This window comes from Nicotiana tabacum, chromosome 19, assembly GCF_000715075.1.
Source record: "Nicotiana tabacum cultivar K326 chromosome 19, ASM71507v2, whole genome shotgun sequence".
Lineage (NCBI taxonomy): Eukaryota > Viridiplantae > Streptophyta > Magnoliopsida > Solanales > Solanaceae > Nicotiana > Nicotiana tabacum.
The window spans coordinates 44,348,979-44,367,575 of record NC_134098.1 but is presented as its reverse complement, the minus strand read 5'-3'; the positions used below and the strand labels follow the sequence as shown (position 1 = coordinate 44,367,575).

Sequence of the window (18,597 nt, the reverse complement as noted above, 5' to 3'; positions counted from 1 at the left end):
CCTTTCACTTGTTGTACCGGTGGATTTAATTTTGGAAAAGAATAATTGGTTTTAGAAAGTTCTTGTGTTTAGATTTGGATAAAGATTATTGATACAGTATCAGTCATTCAGTATCACTAAAATATTTAAACGTGAAAAACGCATGCAGTTTCAGAAGTATTTGTTCTGAAAATTTGTGATGTTAAGGTTTAAATATAATCTTTTAAAGGAATTTCGAGGTATATAGGCTAAAAAAGGATCCCAACTAATTTGGGACTGAGACACAGTTGTTGTATGTTTCCCTCCAACACGCTTACCTGCTTATACAGGCAGTTGTAGCAAAGACAAGGACTAAAGAGGTGAACTTAGATTCCCAGTGGGCATAAATGCGCTTAAAGAACTTGTCACCACAAGACCTCAAACCTCTCCTATTGGGATGCAGAGATAGTGCATTGATTTCTCAAATCCATGCTGTTATGGTATCATCTGGGTTGTTTTCCAGTGGAAACTCCAATGCCCAATTAATATCATCCTATGGTAGAGCGGGTGATCTTGAATCTGCCCACAAACTGTTCGGTAAAATTTCCCTAAGGAGAGTAGATTCTTGGAATGCGATGATCATTGCCTATTCGAGGAATGAGTGCCCCGTTGAGGCGGTAAATGTTTATAAACAAATGGTTCTCGAAGGGGTCAAACCTGATAGCTCAACTTTCACCGTGGCACTTAAGGCGTGTACGATTTTGCAGGATTTGGAGGAGGGTGAAGAGATTTGGGAAAAGGTGGTCGAGTGTGGTTATGAGAGTGATGTCTTTGTTGGGTCCTCTGTTTTGAACTTGTATGCAAAATGTGGTAAGATGGACAAAGCAGCAATTGTATTTGAAAAGATGCAGAAGAGGGATACTGTTTGTTGGACTACGATGATCACGGGTTATGTACAGAGTGGGAAAGGGAGAGAGGTTGTGCATTTGTATCGGAGGATGCAAAAGGAAGGCATGGTAGGTGATGGTGTTGTTATGCTGGGTTTGATGCAGGCTTGTGCTAATATTGCAGACACGAAATTGGGTTTGTCAATTCATGGTTATATGATCCGCAGAGCTCTTCCTATGGATGTGAATATGCTGACTAGCCTAGTTGATATGTATGCCAAGAATGGAGAGTTGGAGCTAGCTACTCGTGTATTTCGGAAAATGCCCTATAGGAATACTGTTTCTTGGAGTGCTTTGATTTCTGGCTTTGCTCAAAATGGCTTTGCTGCTAATGCTCTTCAGCTGTTGATAGAGATGCAAGTGTCGGGGTTCACACCTGATGTAGCTTCACTCGTAAGTGCACTTCTAGCATGTTCTCAGGTTGGCTGTTTAAAATTGGGTAGGTCGATTCATGGTTATGTTGTAAGGAAAGTCATTATGGACCAAGTCCTAAGTACTGCATTGGTTGACATGTACGCTAAATGTGGGCTCATTTCTTGTGCCCATGCCCTTTTTGACCACATCAGTTCGAAGGACTTGATATGTTGGAATACGATCATAGCGTGCTATGGGATCCATGGGCATGGAAGAGAGGCACTTAATCTTTTCCACCAGATGAAGGACAAGATAGAACCAGATCATGCAACTTTTGCTGCTCTTCTTTCAGCTTTGAGTCACTCGGGATTGGTGGTGGAAGGACGGCATTGGTTTGATGTCATGGTCAATGAATACAATATTAAACCTTCTGAGAAGCACTATGCTTGTTTGGTTGATCTTTTGTCTCGAGCTGGTGAAGTTGAAGAAGCTAAAGATATCATCATTTCTATGGAAATGAAACCTGGGCTTGCTGTTTGGGTTGCCCTTCTATCTGGTTGCCACAAGCATAAGAAGTTTTTGATTGGAGAATTGGCAGCAAATAGGGTACTTGAATTAATTCCGGAGAACACAGGTACTTTAGTATTAGTAGCAAATTTCTTTGCGGCAGCAAAAATGTGGGATAAAGCAGCTGCTGTGAGGAAGGTTATGAAAAAGGCAGGGATGAAAAAAGTGCCTGGCTACAGTGCTGTGGAGGTAAATGGAAGACTTCATGCTTTTCTTATGGGTGATACAAGTCACCCTCAATATGAACAAATAATTGGACTTCTGCGCAATCTGGAGAATGAGATGAAAGCTATGGGCTATGTGCCAAAGACTGAATTTGTGTTGCAGAATCTTGAAGAAGAGGCCAAAGTGAAAGTATTGTGTTATCATAGTGAGAGACTTGCCATTGCTTTTGGACTCTTAAACACTGCACCTGGAACCAGGTTGCTTATCACAAAGAACCTGAGGGTCTGTGGTGACTGCCATGAAGTAACAAAGTTTATCTCTGTTATAGTAAAAAGAGAGATTATTGTAAGGGATGTTAAACGATTTCATCACTTTAAGGATGGAATATGCTCCTGTGATGATTACTGGTGAATCATGTCTAGACACGCAAAGATATTTCAGGCTGTGTGACTACTGGATATAAACTAATATATGGGGAAAAGTTATTTGTTGCTGCCTTGGCCTTCAATAAGAGGCCCTTCACCTGATAGCTGTGTTATGATCTGTAGAATTTATAGACTGCTATCGTCTTGTGAGAAGCAGGATACTTTTCCCGCCTGTTCACCGTACTCCTGGAAATCTTTTAGCTGCATTAAAGATTAGGAGTCGTCTGGACTTACTTCCTAAAGTATCTCTTGTTAGTGAACTGACCCATTGCATGATGTTCGTGCACCTCTTGAGTGACCACTATTTGTCAGATTTGAATGGGATTTCAGGACATCCTATAGCTTCGATCACATTCTAACAGAGGAACCACTTCTAGCAGGAAATAAGTTGCTTCCACTTCTTCTGAGAGAGGGAAGCAAATGTTTAACAAGCTCCCAATAAGGCAGAGTGGTGTCTTGAGGACTTGACTTAGCTGCTGATTTCACTCTCATGCAAGCCCTATCAAAATGGCAAATTAAAATGCATCAGCATCAGCGGCTAACAAAAGATAGACTGCATTAAATGGATTTTATCATGGAACATCAGCGGATAACTAGCATAGTTTTTAAAGTCTGATTGCTCGCCAACTGTGAAGATTGCTTTGTATTTCTGCAGAGTTGACAGATTGATTCACTGCATGATTAATAGATGAACTGGAGTTTGCAGTTTGACCTCCAACGAAAGAGTGGGTAATTTTCTATTTTCAGTTGCAGCAACTAAAATGCAGTAAAGCACTCATGACACAGTTAATTGGGCTTACTCCTAAAGATTTCCTGCTTTTCTTCACTCTTCCATTTTTTCAGCACAGAACTAGCCAGGCATTCTAGACTTTGTCCTTGGTGGTTACTGCTACTATTGAGTCTGAGCAAGATGACTTACATTGTCAAAAGTCACAATCAAATACATTTTTATTCCTAATCTAGCTAAGTTGAGTACTCTTTTAGCATTTAGTTTTTGCTGTAATTTAATATCTTTTTCTGTGTTTGAGCAGGCAACTAAGACTTTGTATACGTTACTGGAATTTGTTGAAGCAATTAGATGGCTGCAAAGGCACCTTGCATAACTTTTATTTTGTGGAGGAGCAGAACTAGAGTTCACAACCAATTCTTGAAGTAATTGGTATGCTTGGAAAGGAACTCTCAGGGAAGAAAGAATTGTTTACAAGGGGAATGCTCTCTATCTCTTCAAGCCTATTTTGCTGGATTCTGGTTCAAATGAATTGAGAAGTTACTGAACAACTGCCTATCGTTTTTCAGTAGCCCAGATGTTCACAATGAAGAGCAAAAGATTTCTATGACAAAGCTCATGATCTAGTATGAGCCTCCAATAGCTTTTTAATCATCCATTTATTGGCTGAAGGAATGATATTTTTTCCCCTGTGAGCCAATTATGTTTGGCTGCTCTTAAAAGGACAATTGTTATTAGTTTTGGGGCCTTTTGGCCTAAGCTTCTTCGTTTCTTGGGTCTTAAACTGTGCAGATGTATGAAAAATTGAGCATATAGTTGCCCTACATACTATTAACATTATACAGTTACATTTGTTTCAAGTTGTTTAAAACACAAAGCAAAACTCATGGATAGCTTTTGCTCACATCTTTCAGATTTAACTTTCAATTGAGTTAAGAACAGAGATAACACACCTTACAAGGCATTTGGATTTTAGCAATGTCTATATCGGAAAAACAATACTACAAGATTCTCAATGATTAACAACAATTCCCAAACTCCCTTCTGCTAATTCAAGGGTCAAGGCGTACAGGCACAAAATGTTCAGTCAACACAGCCAGTTTTAGAAACGTTTCAAAATTTGAACCAATGGGTTCTGTCTATTTTCTCAACTCCGATATCCATGTGCTTGGTTCTGAAGATTTTGATTGTCTTCTAACAGACGGTCATATTCTAAAAGTAGATCTGCAGCTTGTTTTTGGAGGGCAGCAACATGAGCTTCTGCAGTTTCCACACGCTTGTCTTTCTCCTCCATCTGCAACTTAACCTTCTTCAATGACTCTGTTAAACTAGAGATTTCTTTCTGCGACTGTTTCATTTCCTCGGCAGCTTTATCTGCCTTCTCCTTAAACTGCAGCTTTTCTTTCTCAAGCCTTTCAAATTCTTTCTTTGACGATCCCGCAGAATTGCGCAATACAATCAGTTTCCGAAGGTAGTGGTGCATACGATCAATTAAGAATCCAAGAAACAGAGAAAACCCTGTGCGATAAATGTCATTCAGATGCAGATAAATTAGCATAAAAGGAAATGAATAATAACTAAATATGATGCTGAACAATTCAACATTTCAGCTGCATGCTTAAATTTAGCTACCTGAACAATTTACCCATTTATAATGGTTTTTTCTCAGTGGTCGGCAGTAGATTTAAACTTCAGGCTTATCGTTGCAAGACCTAAAAGTATGTTTGCAGATTAACTGCTGCCTAGGTTGGATACCAACTCTTATGCTTTCTCCATCTCAAAACATAATATTTCAGAATCAGATCTATATACTACATTAAGCACTTGTAAAAGTAGGCAGGCATATCCTTCATCACGCAATCAGCTGTAAATCTGGATATGTATATATGTAGTGCTGATTGTTTGTGCATTCTTACTCCATAATCATGTCACATCAAATGGAATATACCAAACAGCTTCATGAAAGAACCAAGGAACGACTTGAACAGAGAGTGACTCCAAACATTTCATTTACTAAGATGAACATTTTGAAACAGTGACAGAAACATCAACTGAATATCAACAACAATTGTTGAGAAATGACTCAATGTCAAACGTTTGCTGGACAAACTACTCTCTCCATATCCCAAGATGTTTCAGAAAACTGTTTTCTTACACTTGAATGTTGTTTGACATTAAAAACAATAAAGCTCTTCCAACGGCTGGTATTAAAGCAGCTGCTTGTCAAGTGTGTAAAACTTCTTCTGACAGCTAGGAGAAAAGAATTCCTCCCCGCTCTTTCCCCAAAACCACCCCAAAAAAATTAAAAGGGTTAGCTTTTCTATAAACTTTTGCTTCATTTTCTTGTTCCTCATCAAATCTCAAAGATGATTTCCTCATACCTCAATTCTAGAAGCATTTCCTTTCAGACCAGTTGTTAGCTTGTTTACTTTTAGTAGCACAAACAATTCAAATTATGTTCAGTTCCAACAAATTCAAGCTAACTCATCAAAAGTGCTTGAGAACAAGCTTCTTCATGCATGGGAATTTGCTAAAAATGAAAACATGAATTAAGAAAATTCAATAATCTACTAGTTAATCTGACCAAACATATGTATATCAATTGAAATGCAAAAATGCAATAGGCAAGGCTTGGTTACATGTGCCTCCTAATTCTCTTCATCCGCATTCAAACCTAAAATATTAGGTTTTAGAGGTATATAATACAAATTGAACACCCTTTGTCGGAAATTTTTTTCACTTCTTTCAAATCAGAGGCAGTATATAATAAATTCTAATGCTTACCCCCCTTGTAAAACAGAATATAATCATCAACAAAAACAACTGAACCAAGAATCTGCACATCATTTGCAATGCCACAATAACATCAAATTCTCTCAAGTAGAGTTGCTTTATTATCAGAAACCAACAACAAATGAACTGAACTCACTATTTGCATTTTATAGAAGAAAAGGTAAGGGTTAGGATCATACCCATGAGAGTAGCCTCTAGCAAGTTGGTTCTCCACAAAACTTGATCCATTGGTGTCATAGTACCAAGCTTAGCTCCCTTGTTCTGAATCTTGATAATACTAATAAAGTTGGAAAATAATATAGCTGCTATTGTACCAGCAATGGTTAAGACAGTACCCTTTCTCATCTTCACCTGATCTAAACACTTCATCACCAGTTCCCTCAGTGGCCCAATCTTCACCATTAGAAGAAATGCCACCATACCCTCCAAACATAGAACCATAAACAACAACTGAATCATCTTTACACTTTCTTTTTTTTAATAAAAAAATCACCTTTTTTTGAAGCTTCAAACTTCCTTTAACTAAAACCCCCACTTTGAAAATTGAAAAGAATTTGGCAACAAAAAAAAAAACCTTTTATAATAACAAGATTATTCAAAAACAAAACTACAAGTGAAAGATGCCTAATAATATTTTCGAGCCCATTTATAAAGAACTGTAGAAGGAAGAACCAAATCCTATAAAGCTAGTGACTTTAGTAGAAAATGTTAAGGGTTTTGAGCTGCAGATCTATGGAATTATAGTCAGCTAATAGAAAAAAGATTTTTAAGCAAAACCCATTTTAGTTCTACTTTCACCTTTTGCTTTCTCTAAGCAAATGGTGTGTTGGGTTTTTTGGGGATTAGTGGGATGAGGTTTTCACTCTACCTTGGGTTGGGAAAAGGAATAGTAGCAATGAGAAAGCAAGAAGAAAAAAGGAAGAACAAAGAAAATAAATAGGTGAATTACTAATTTTATTTTGGATTATTTTGAGAAGAGTTTTTTCAAAATTACTTTTCAAAAACGTGTTTGTGATGAGAAGCAATTTGTGTTTGGTTAATTAATTTGAAAAGTATTTTTGAGCAGTAATTAATATTTAGCCAAACTTTTAAAAACTACTTTTAAATATATTTTTCTCAAAAGTGTTTATCAGATAAGTGATTTTTGATAAATTATTTTTTTCTGCTTCTAAATTTTTTTATTTTTTTTAATCTAAAAGTTTGATCAAATAACTTAATTTTTACCCAAACTAAAGTAAAAGCTTTGGCCAAACAAGCTATTAGTGTCTCGGTTCGGACATTAGAAGTGGGTTTACGGGAGTTGGAAGGACGATTGCGCTTCGTCTTCATGTGTACTTGTTGCTGAATCTGCCCTCTGTTCTCATTTAAATTGAGTTCTTCTGTACAAATTGCAAATAAGCCCTCGTAATTTTGAACTTTGCTTGTAGACCCCCCACTTATTTTGACTGGTTATTATTATTATTATTGTTATTGTTATTGTTATTGTTATTGTTGTTGTTATTGTAATTGACTGGTTTGGATTTTAAAGATTAAATTTTTGAATAAATGTTTACAATAAAAATCAGAATTAAAAGGTAGAGCTATTATTGAAGTATTTAAAACCTAATATGAAATAATATGAATTAATTATTTTCTTATTATAGCAGTCACATAAGGTCAGCTATTTGATAGAAAACTCTTAAATTTGCCTAGAAATTATATGAGAAGTTGAGAACGTAGGAATATGTGATGGATTTAGAAAATCTCTATTTTAGCTAAATTGAGTGACGGATTTAAATTTCCTAATGTGTAGTAAAAAATAAATGATTGAATGGCGCGACGAAACATGCCAAAATTAAACATAACAAATTCATGTAACCAAGCGTAATTATTTTAGAACTGAGGCAAATTGTTATTGTTGTTGTGTTAGCTTTTTATAGGAAACATATTTCCTCTAAGGAAATGGGAAGGTTTTTTGGATGCAAAAGAATAAATGCCAAGTTTTTCTTTTCTCGAGTAGGGTGTAAAAGTAAACTACATGAATTATTAGATAGCAGAATATATTAAGTAACTCATTAGATGAAACCTAGCTTGAATAAAAGCAATGGCTCAGGGACTGTTGAGTTATAGAGCCAACCAAAACCTACTAGGCATGGACTGAACCAGGTTGAATAAATGAAAGCAGCACTAGTAGTATATGCTTAAGGTAATATAAGAAAGAACAAAAGTACGTAGACTTACTCCAAAACTTGAGGAATTATTTGAGTTAACTCGTGTTGTTTGTTGATATTACTTCTTTAACTAGGAAAGTTAAAAAAAAATGGTCTATTGTTAAGTCACTCTCACAGTCACATCAAGTAGATAAAAAAAAAATCACCAGCGAAAGACATCTTATTATTAGTATCAACCAATATGGATCCATACGTTTACTTTGCAGGGTAGTTATACCTATAAATAATTATAAGGTACAAGAGAAACACAAGACATAATACCACATGAAATTCGAAGAGCATTTTCCACTACCTCTTTCATTTGTTCTTCCAAATTAAATTACTCATATTCACGATTGAGAATGTAATTTGGTGATCAATGAAGTGAGGTAATAATCATAGAATTTCAAGTTTAAATTTTAGTGGAGGCAAAATTAATTATTCACATCTAACTAATACGGAAGAAATCAGTATTTGAGGAGTTGTAATAGTCAAGTTCTTCCATCTTCCCCTTTTATTAAGGAATTCGATTAGGAAACTAAGACTTCTAAGTCCAATGACATTTGAAATGTATGTTTTTCTTTTTGGTGTGTTTTGGTACAAAGGAAAAAGTTTTTCACAAAAAATTATTCCTAAAAAATATTTTTCTTGAAAACAAATGGTTTTCTTACTTATTTTCTGATGTTCGGTTAGTAAGCAGAAAATATTGTCCAATGAATATTTATATATAATCTAGGCAAAAATATAGGGGACATGGCAGGGGGGATTCCTTACCCCGAGCCCGACTCCCGAGCCTGACCCACAACTCCAACCACCGACACCTAAGCCTGACCCCAACCCCATCTCTAACCTTGACCCCAAACTCGAACTCCGACCTTAGACCCAACCTTAGACACGACCTCCAAGCCTCGACCCTCGAGCTCGAGTCCCGACCTCGAGGCTCGAAACTAGAGCCTCGACCTCGACCTCGAGTCTTGAGACCTGAACCTGACTTGAACCACAACCCCACCCGAAGATCTGACACTCAATCCCGACCTCGACTTTGACACAACATCTTACCCTCGACCAGACATGACCCCAAACCCCGACTTGACCTCGACTTTGACACAACATCTGACCCTCGACCAGACATGATCCCAACCCTGACTTGACCTCGACCTAACACTTAACCCTCAGTCCTCAACCCCGGAGCAGAGCTCAAACCTGATCCCGGCCTTAACTCCTAAGCTCAACCCTCGAATCCCGACCCTCACCCCGATCCCTAAGCCTCAACTCTAACTCCAACCTTGATACTCGACACCTAACTCAGACCCTAACCCGACCCCGAAACCTGACACTCGACTGAAACCCCAACTCATTCCCTGATCTCAACCCTGACCCAAACTCTTGAATTGAGATCATAACGATCAGGGGTTGATTGTAGGGGTCGAGGATTAGGGTCAAAGGTAGGGTGTCTGAAGCTGAGGCAGGTAGGGGGTGGGCGAAGGGGTGGGTGGAGGTACCGAGGTGAAGGGTGGATATGGTGGTGTTAGGGGCAAGAGGTGCCGAGAGCGTGGGAGGTTGGTGCGAGATTTCAGGGTCCGATACCAGAGGGACTAAGGGTTGAGGTGTTGGGGCGGCTGGGCGAGGTGTCGTTATAGTTAGGCAGGCGGTAAGGGAATGTCAATGGCGAGGCGCAGGGGTGGGGAGGTTGGGCTAGGGGTGTGTGTGGGCTAGGTGCTCGGGGTTGGGGGTCGAGCGGGTAAGTTAGGGAGGTTTGGAGTGGCAAAGGTGTATTGGTGGGGTAGGGATGGGGTGAGGATGATTAAAAGAGAATTTTAGATAAAAACAATTCTCCTCCTTACATGGAAGTGATCATTTTCCTTAAATTGAAGGAAATTGAGTTCACAGGAAAAATATATTTTCAATTAAAAAATTAGAAGAAAAAAATTTTAGAAAATATTTTTCTCCGTACCAACGCACTCTTTATGTCAAAAGTTGTAAGTAATACTGTACCATATTATGTTAGTGTATGTGATGGATTTTAGGCTTTAACAAATAAGATTAAAAGTTAATTAAATTCTCTTCCCTCAGCTTATATGTGATTGTAATTAATTTTGTCTTAATTTACTTGGAGATTGTGAGATGCCCAAATAGCATGACATGTTTACTATTCCCTTTGTCCCATTTTAATATTCACTTAGGCTTTTTCATGCCCCTTAAGAAAAATAACAAATACAAGGTGTAATTTATTAAGTTTTACCCTTATTAAATACTTTTTGAGAATTGAGTAGCATTAAAAAGAACTATTATTTTTTAACATTAAGGATATAGTTGAAAACAATTAATAAATTTAGTCTTGAATTCTCATTTTTGAAGTATTATTTTGGGATAAACTTTTTTATGATAAATTGACGGTTAAAATGGGACGGAAGGAGTAGTTCATACATATGAGATATCAAGTTTCTTTATCAGTGTAATCATTAGTAAAGCGAGAAATTTCTATAGTTGGTAAAAACATGTAACAAAATTGAAGTTTTTGAAAAAGTTAGTCACGTTAAAATTGATTTTATATTACTCCTATAGGAGGATTAAAATAATTCAAAGTGAAAATTGAAAATACACTTTCTCGTAATGAACTTCTACGAATACCAAAACGACTGAGTCTTAGTGGTCAAGTAAAACTGTATGATTTGTTGTTTTGAAAAGGTTCTATGAGTATAAAATATTCCAAAAAAATTTAAGAACTAACCTAGTCGAAGAAAAAGTACAAACAAATAGGTTTCTTAAAAAGTGTTAGCTTTTTCTCCAGTGAGAAAATCAGCGTAGCTAACCCAGTTGGAGTAATTTGACAATCTCTAATCTCTATACATGATGTGGTGGCAAATGCTAATTATTGTCTTAAAACCTTCAAAACTAGAATACATTAGGCCAAGTTCCAACTAGTAACAAGGTTTGGTTTTTGAAAACAGACTCTATTGTCTCCGGTATTGATACAATATAGTTTCCGATAATTAAACAATTACACAAATATTCTCCTATAACATTTTCTCAAAGAGATGTTGGAGGTCATATCATGGCCTCTTCGGCTCAAATTGGAAAATTCATGACATGTGTTTACCCGTAAGACGGTACAATTGAATTTGTAATATAATTTATAGTCACGTGGATTAAATTGATCTGAGTAAATAAAATAATGAAGAACAGAAACGAATAAAATAAAAATAATTGAAGAAAAGACAAGTTTGGGCCGTGAATTGAACTTCTCTCGAAACAAGAGCAATGTTGAAAACTTTGTATAAGAAAGGTAAGATTTTACGGAATAAGAGTTACTCTTAGCCTTTTTTCAGATAAGTTCATTTTCTATGAGTATAAATTTCTCTATTTATAGCTAAATTAGGGGAGACAAGATCCCCAAATCAAGCTCCTCTTTAAGATGAATAAAGATCCTTCTTGATAACTATATAACAGTTGAATGTAAATATGATTCTCTGTAATGACTGCTCCTTTAATGCTATCTTCTTCAACCGGTACCTTGCTTTCAAATTTTCCTCTTCGATTTTGATGTCTTCGGAGCTCATATAATACCGGTCACATGCTTGTACCCGGTGTCAGCTATTTGCTAAGTCATCTCCTACCCGTCTTTACTGCCACTCGACGAACGTCTACCTGTCACTTGCTAATTTTACCCCATACAAATAGTCCCTCTACTTTTCGGTGACTCAACTTGATATGACTGGAAAGTAGATAAAACCTTCTCTTTTCTTGACGAGAAAGTTCTTGAACGGTTTCTGACACTTGAAAGGATGCATGTCTCTTTGCATTTAATGAGCCGAACACGTGTTGTCCTGTGATTCGACAAGTATTTTTGCCAGTTACCTAGGTAATGATAAGCTTGCATTGTGCCGCCTATAAACTTCTTCCCCTTTCAGTCTTTCACCACATTCGTCTTTTACTTTTACAACTTTCTTCTCCGAGTCTTCTTAAAGTTTTTCTACAACTTCCCTTTTCTCAGCAACATTTACAAATTCATACTTCTCATCACTATGTTTTTTGTTATTTCTTCTTCCAGTTACACATGGACTTGCATCGGCAGCGGCCCATCCAACAAGAACAAGTCTAAGAAACCCGACACTGATCCTCCCTCTACAACCACCATCACCCCTTCTTAGTTGTCTTGCGAAAAGGATCTCCATGTTCAAAAGGAATCTCTTGACCCCGATAACAACAGAAACAGAGCTATTGGTGAATATCCATCTTCTATTAGCCCACCCAGTATTTCTGTTGTAAAAGAAGACTGTGGCTGGAAGAGTATTAAGGCTTTAGCCCCTCGTGAAGTGGAGAGTTTTACATTTAGCAAGCCAGTGTACATTTATGTTTACAGGTACCCTTTTACTTTAGGACATGGCAAGGAAATAGACCCAATCATCTTGGAGTTTTGCCAGAACTACCAAGTTTGTTTGGCTCAAGTGGGGCTGGCAATATGGCGCACGGTGGCTTGCCTCCGATACCTATATTCTTGAGCTTAGGAAGACCTTGCTCTTGCACATATGATCAACTTTTATGCCCCTAAAATTTTCCGTGGATGCGCGATCAAACTCAGCAAATACAGTCACCATGCCATCGTTACCAATGTTGATGACGACAACGACATGGTTGGATGGAGAGATTCATTGTTGTCGCTCCCAGGGTCATTTTACCAGTGTCAATATCTCCTATTCCCGAATCTTTGAACTACACTCGTAAGCTTTCTTAAAATCCCTCTTTTACTGTGTTAAAGGAATTTCCCCTCTTTACTAAACTTTCTTTCCACTTATTTCAACGAACCCTTGAGTTTATCCAACAGTTGAGAACCTAACTTAATGGGTTTGGAAAATTCTAGATACTTCCACATCGAATTTCCGTTTGTGGAAGGAAATTTCAAGTAGGTTCAACTAGAAGGAAAAGAACCATGGTGAGAAAAACTTCCCCTTTCCTTTCTTAACTTTTTTCTCTATACAATAGAAATTTTTTGACTTTTTACAACATCATGTTAGGCCTCCTGAAGGGATCTTCCGTCTGTCCCACCGTCGTGATTTCACATGACCCAAAGGTGGCACAACAACGAATTCAAGAATCACTTGACCATAAAAGGGCTCGTGATGCCGCTCTTGCTTCTGGTGAAGCCGCATCTTCTCAGAGTCCCCAACCCAAGGGAAAAAGCCGAAAAGAAGACATACTTCTAAGGTTGAGGCTAAGGAGAAGCCCCCAGTCACCGAAGATATCCCGGAAGGACTGCCACAGTGGTCTTTGATGAAGATAAAATCGAGGACGATAATGAAACGGTTTCTCATCAGAGAAGAAGAAAAAAGATGCAACAGAGACTTCTATCCTTCAGACTTTGCTAAAAAAGTTAATCACGTTAAAATTGATTTTATATTACTCCTATAGGAGGATTAAAATAATTCAAAGTGAAAATTAAAAATACACTTTCTCGTAATGAACTTCTACGAATACCAAAATGACTGAGTCTTAGTGGTCAAGTAAAACTGTATGATTTGTTGTTTTGAAAAGGTTCTATGAGAATAAAGTATTCCAAAAAAATTTAAGAACTAACCTAGTCGAAGAAAAAGTACAAACAAATAGGTTTCTTAAAAAATATTAGCTTTTCTCCAGTGAGAAAATCAGCGTAGCTAACCCAGTTGGAGTAATTTGACAATCTCTAATCTCTATACATGATGTGATGGCAAATACTAATTATTGTCTTAAAACCTTCATAACTAGAATACATTAGGCCAAGTTCCAACTAGTAACAAGGTTTGGTTTTTGAAAACAGACTTTATCGCTCCGGTATTGATACAATATAGTTTCTGATAATTAAAAAATTACACAAATATTCTCCTATAACATTTTCTCAAAGAGATGTTGGAGGTCATATCATGGCCACTGTGGCTCAAATTGAAAAATTCATGGAATGTGTTTACCCGTAAAATAATATAGTTAAATTTATAATATAGTTTATAGTCACGTGGATTAAATTCATCTGAGTAAATAAAATAATGAAGAACAGAAATGAATAAAATAAGAATAATTGAAGAAAAGACAAGTTTGGGCCGTGAATTGAACTTCTCTGAAAACAAGAGCAATGTTGAAAACTTTGAATAAGAAAGGTAATATTTTACAGAATAAGAGAGTAATCTTTGCCTTTTTTCAGATAAGTTCATTTTCTATGAGTACAAATTTCTCTATTTATAGCTAAATTAGGGGAGACAAGATCCCCAAATCAAGCTCCTCTTTAAGATGAATAAAGATCCCTCTTGATAACTACATAACGGTTGAATGTAAATATGATTATCTGTAACGACTGCTCCTTTAATGCTATCTTCTTCAACCGGTACCTTGCTTTCAAATTTTCCTCTTCGATTTTGATGTCTCTGGAGCTCATATAATACGGGTCACATGCTTGTACCCGGTATCAGCTATTTGCTAAGTCATCTCCTACCCGTCTTTACTGCCACGTACGAACTCGACGAACGTCTACCTGTCACTTGTTAATTTTACCCCATACAGATAGTCCCTCTACTTTTCGGTGACTCAACTTGATATGACTTGAAAGTAGATAAAACCTTCTCTTTTCTTGGCGGGAAAGTTCTTGAACGGTTTCTGACGCTTGAAAGGATGCATGTCTCTTTGCATCTAATGAGCCGAACACGTGTTGTCCTGTGATTCGACAAGTATTTTCGCTAGTTACCTAGTTAATGATAAGCTTGCATTGTGCTCTTTTACTTTTACAACTTTCTTCTCTAAGTCTTCTTAATGTTTTTCTGCGACTCCCTTTTTCTTAGCAAAATTTACAAATTCGTACTTCCCATCACTATGTTTTCTGCTATTTCTTCTTCCAGTTACAAAGGGACTTGCATCGGCAGTGGCCCATCCAACAAGGACAAGTCTAAGAAACCCGATGTTGATCCTCCCTCTACAACCACCACCATCCCTTCTTAGTTGTCTTGCGGAAAGGATCTCCATGTTCAAAAGGAATCTTCTTACCCCGATAATAACAGAAATAGAGCTATTGGTGAATATCCCTTTTCTATTCGCCCACTCAGTATTTCTATTGTAAAATAGGATTGTAGCTGGAAGAATATTGAGGTTATAGCCTCTCGTGAAGTGGGGAGTTTTACATTTAGCAAGCCAGTGTACATTTATGTTTACAGGTACCATTTTACTTTAGGACTTGGCAAGTAAATAGACCCAATCATTTTGGAGTTTTATCGGAACTACCAAGTTTGTTTGGCTCAAGTGGGGCTGGCAATATGGTGAACAATGGCTTGCCTCCGATACCTATATTCTCGATCTTAAGAAAACCTTACTCTTGCACATATGATCAACTTTTATGCCCCTAAAATTTTCCGTGGATGCGTGATCAAACTCAAAAAACGCAGTCAGCATGCCATCATTACCAGTGTTGATGACGACAACAATATGGTTGGATGGAGAGGTTCGTTGTTGTCGCTCCCGGGGTCATTTTACCGGTGTCAATATCTCCTATTCCCGAATCTTGAAACTACATTCGTAAGTTTTCTTAAAATCCCTCTTTTACTGTGTTAAAGGAATTTCCCCTCTTTACTAAACTTTCTTTCCTCTTATTTCAGCGACCCCTTGAGTTCCTCCAATAGTTGAGAACCTAACTCAATGGGTTTAGAAAATTCTAGATACTTCCACATCGAATTTTCGTTTGTGGAAGGAAATTTCAAGCAGGTTCAACTGGAAGGAAAAGAACCATGGTGAGAAAAACTTCTCCTTTCCTTTCTTAACTTTCATCTCTATACCATAGATAATTTTTGACTTTTTATAACAGCATAATAGGCCTCCTGAATGGATCTTCTGTCTATCCCACCCTCGTGATTTCATATGACCCAAAGGTGGCACAACAACGAATTCATGAATCCCTTGACCAAAAAAAGGCTCGTGATGCCACTCTTGCTTCTTGGGAAGCCGCATCTTTTCAGAGTCCCCAACCCAAGGGGAAAAGCCGAAAAGAAGACATATCTCTAAGGTTGAGGCTAAGGAGAAGCCCCCAGTCACCGAAGAGATCTCGGAAGGACCACCACAGTGGTCTTTGATGAAGATAAAATCAAAGACGATGATAAAAATGATTTCTCATCAGAGAAGGGAAAAAAATGAATTCCCATAGCTCAACCGGAGGACATAGAAGAACTCTTTCAAGCATTCAATTTAGTTGAAAATGCTGAATCCCGCTTCCGAGTTCAGGTTGTCGCCTTCGGTCAGAAGGGTTCCGCTTCTGATGCTCCTTCAACTTCTATTCCATCACCAACTTCTGCCTAACCACCGGTCCCATTTGAACAAGAGGAAGATGTGTGTTCCCCATGATCACCCTATCAAGAGAACATAGAAAATGCCTTCCCGACATCCATCAAGAACCCTAATGGTAAACGCAGCATTACCCTTTCGATTTTAGATGAATTTTGCTTTCCAAGACGGTGGAGGTAGCCAACTACTTGAAGCCTTTGGCTTCAGATAACGACTTAAGGTAAATGAATGATCTTTTTGTTAAATGTCTGATTAATAACTGCATGCATCTTGCTGCTCAGGTACACTTCATCCTTCTTTCCTTATTTTACATTTGATAAACACTACCTTTGATAACTTCAAATTTTGTCTTTACAGGCTAACCTCCTTGTCTCATAAGGCTTATAGAAGATTATCTTGGATAAAGTATCACTTAAGGCTTAGCAGGATCAACTTGTTGTTGAACGAGATCAACTTGCTGAGCGCCTCCCAGCTCTAGAGCAAGGGTTGCTCACATGGGCGAACGCGAAGCCCGATTGGAGCAAACTTAGCAAGAAAAGATGGCTCATAGTCAAGAGGCCACTCAGTTGCATGCTGAGCTGCTGAATTGAAGATCAAGTGGGCAGAGCTGCAGGATGCCGTAACTTTAGTAGCCGAACGCGAGTCTACTTCCATGAAAAGAATCAACAACCTGGAAGCGAACTTACGTTCTAAAACCGAGAAAGCTACTGCATCCAAAGAGAAGAGGGAGAGAATGGAAGAAAGGATCAAAAGGGTCATGGAGAAAAACCGCTAACATGCAAAGACTAATACTAACCTTTCCAGGACCTATGACATCTTGAAGGTTGATAATGTGCAGTTGCAGTAGAAAATCCAAATACTCCAAGCCAAACTTAGAGATTAAGAAGATTCTTTCTTGCTTGAGAAAACTCATGCAGTTTATCACATGAGGAGGAAAACTCTAGGAGATACCAAAGAAGGCATTGCAAATATAGATGACTGCATCAATGAAGCCCTCGCCTTAGAGAAAACTGCCTTCGAGAACATTTCCTGCCCAACCCACTGCTTCAAGCTCCTCGAGCACTTGCTCTGAGTCCTCGAAAACTGAGGAAGAAGTTGAAGATGATGAAGAAGATAAGGACGTATGCAAAAGTTTCACCGGCTGATGTACCAGTTGAGCCTGACGTTGGCACTTATCATATTTTTGTACAAATGCCTTTTGCATCTTGTTTCATTCGGTGCCAACTGTAACCAACTCTCATCAATTTGAGCACTTATGAATCTGCATCGCAGTGATTGACACAAACTCCTTCGTGAACTTCCCTCATCACATAATCAGCTTTTGATGGTCCTAAACACCAAGCCAACGGACCCTGAAAAGACCTTCAGTATAATTGTCCATCTAGAAGACAATATCGAGCAGCTTTTGTTTGTAATGCCTGGGAGGCTTTTGAATCATCTGGAAGTTTTCCATGCCTTAAATACTCAATGGACTCATTTCTCCAATCCCAAAATAGGTTTGTTGAGTTCACTTCGCAATAGCCATCTACGTCTAGGACCGAATGCAACAGCTGAACAACTGCACCAGAATCAGCTCCTTTTATTTTTGTGGATGAACCTAAGTTAGCCAACATATCCGCTTCTATATTCTCTTCTCTTGGAATATGGATCACTGACCACTCCCTCAACCGGGAAAGTAAAATTTGAACTTTATTCAAATACGACTGCATGCGCTCTTCTTTGGTATCAAAGATAACATATATATGAGGATTTCTCCTGAAGCAGTGATTAGTACTACCAGAACCTTTTATGTTAGAGGCACCGTCCATAAATAAGGTCCATACACCAGAAGTAGTTTCTGATACCAGAACTACTTGCAGATAAATGCATCATTTCCGGACTAAAATCAGCCACAAAGTCAGCCAAAACTTGTGACTTAATCGTAGACTGTGGTTTATACTCAATATCAAGTTCACTAATTTCAACTGCCCATTTAACCAATAAACCCTATAATTAAGGTTTATGAAGGATGTTCCTCAGGGTAAAAGTCATCCCAAACGGCTATTGGGTGACACTAAAAGTAGGATCTAAGCTTTCAAAAGGCGACTACGAGAGCTAGAGCCAACTTTTCCATGTGCGGATATCATGTTTTTGCACCTGATAATATTTTACTAATATAATATATAGTAAATTGCGTACCTTCT

The 18,597-nt window shown here is 37.8% G+C and overlaps 2 protein-coding genes across 2 annotated transcripts; one reads left to right on the top strand and one right to left on the bottom strand.

The window, feature by feature from the left end:
- Positions 1–24: 24 nt before the first annotated feature.
- Positions 25–3,812, top strand: LOC107816444 (putative pentatricopeptide repeat-containing protein At3g25060, mitochondrial). Its single transcript, XM_016642169.2, has 2 exons — positions 25–3,145; positions 3,448–3,812. The coding sequence occupies exon 1, from the start codon at positions 366–368 to the stop codon at positions 2,400–2,402; it is 2,037 nt and encodes a 678-aa protein (XP_016497655.1). The 5' UTR covers positions 25–365; the 3' UTR covers positions 2,403–3,145; positions 3,448–3,812.
- Positions 3,813–4,051: 239 nt separating this feature from the next.
- LOC107816477 (uncharacterized) lies at positions 4,052–6,833 on the bottom strand. Its single transcript, XM_016642204.2, has 2 exons — positions 6,116–6,833; positions 4,052–4,661 (listed from the first exon to the last, which is right to left on the bottom strand). The coding sequence occupies exons 1-2, from the start codon at positions 6,393–6,395 to the stop codon at positions 4,291–4,293; spliced, it is 651 nt and encodes a 216-aa protein (XP_016497690.1). The 5' UTR covers positions 6,396–6,833; the 3' UTR covers positions 4,052–4,290.
- Between the last annotated feature and the right edge of the window lie 11,764 nt (positions 6,834–18,597).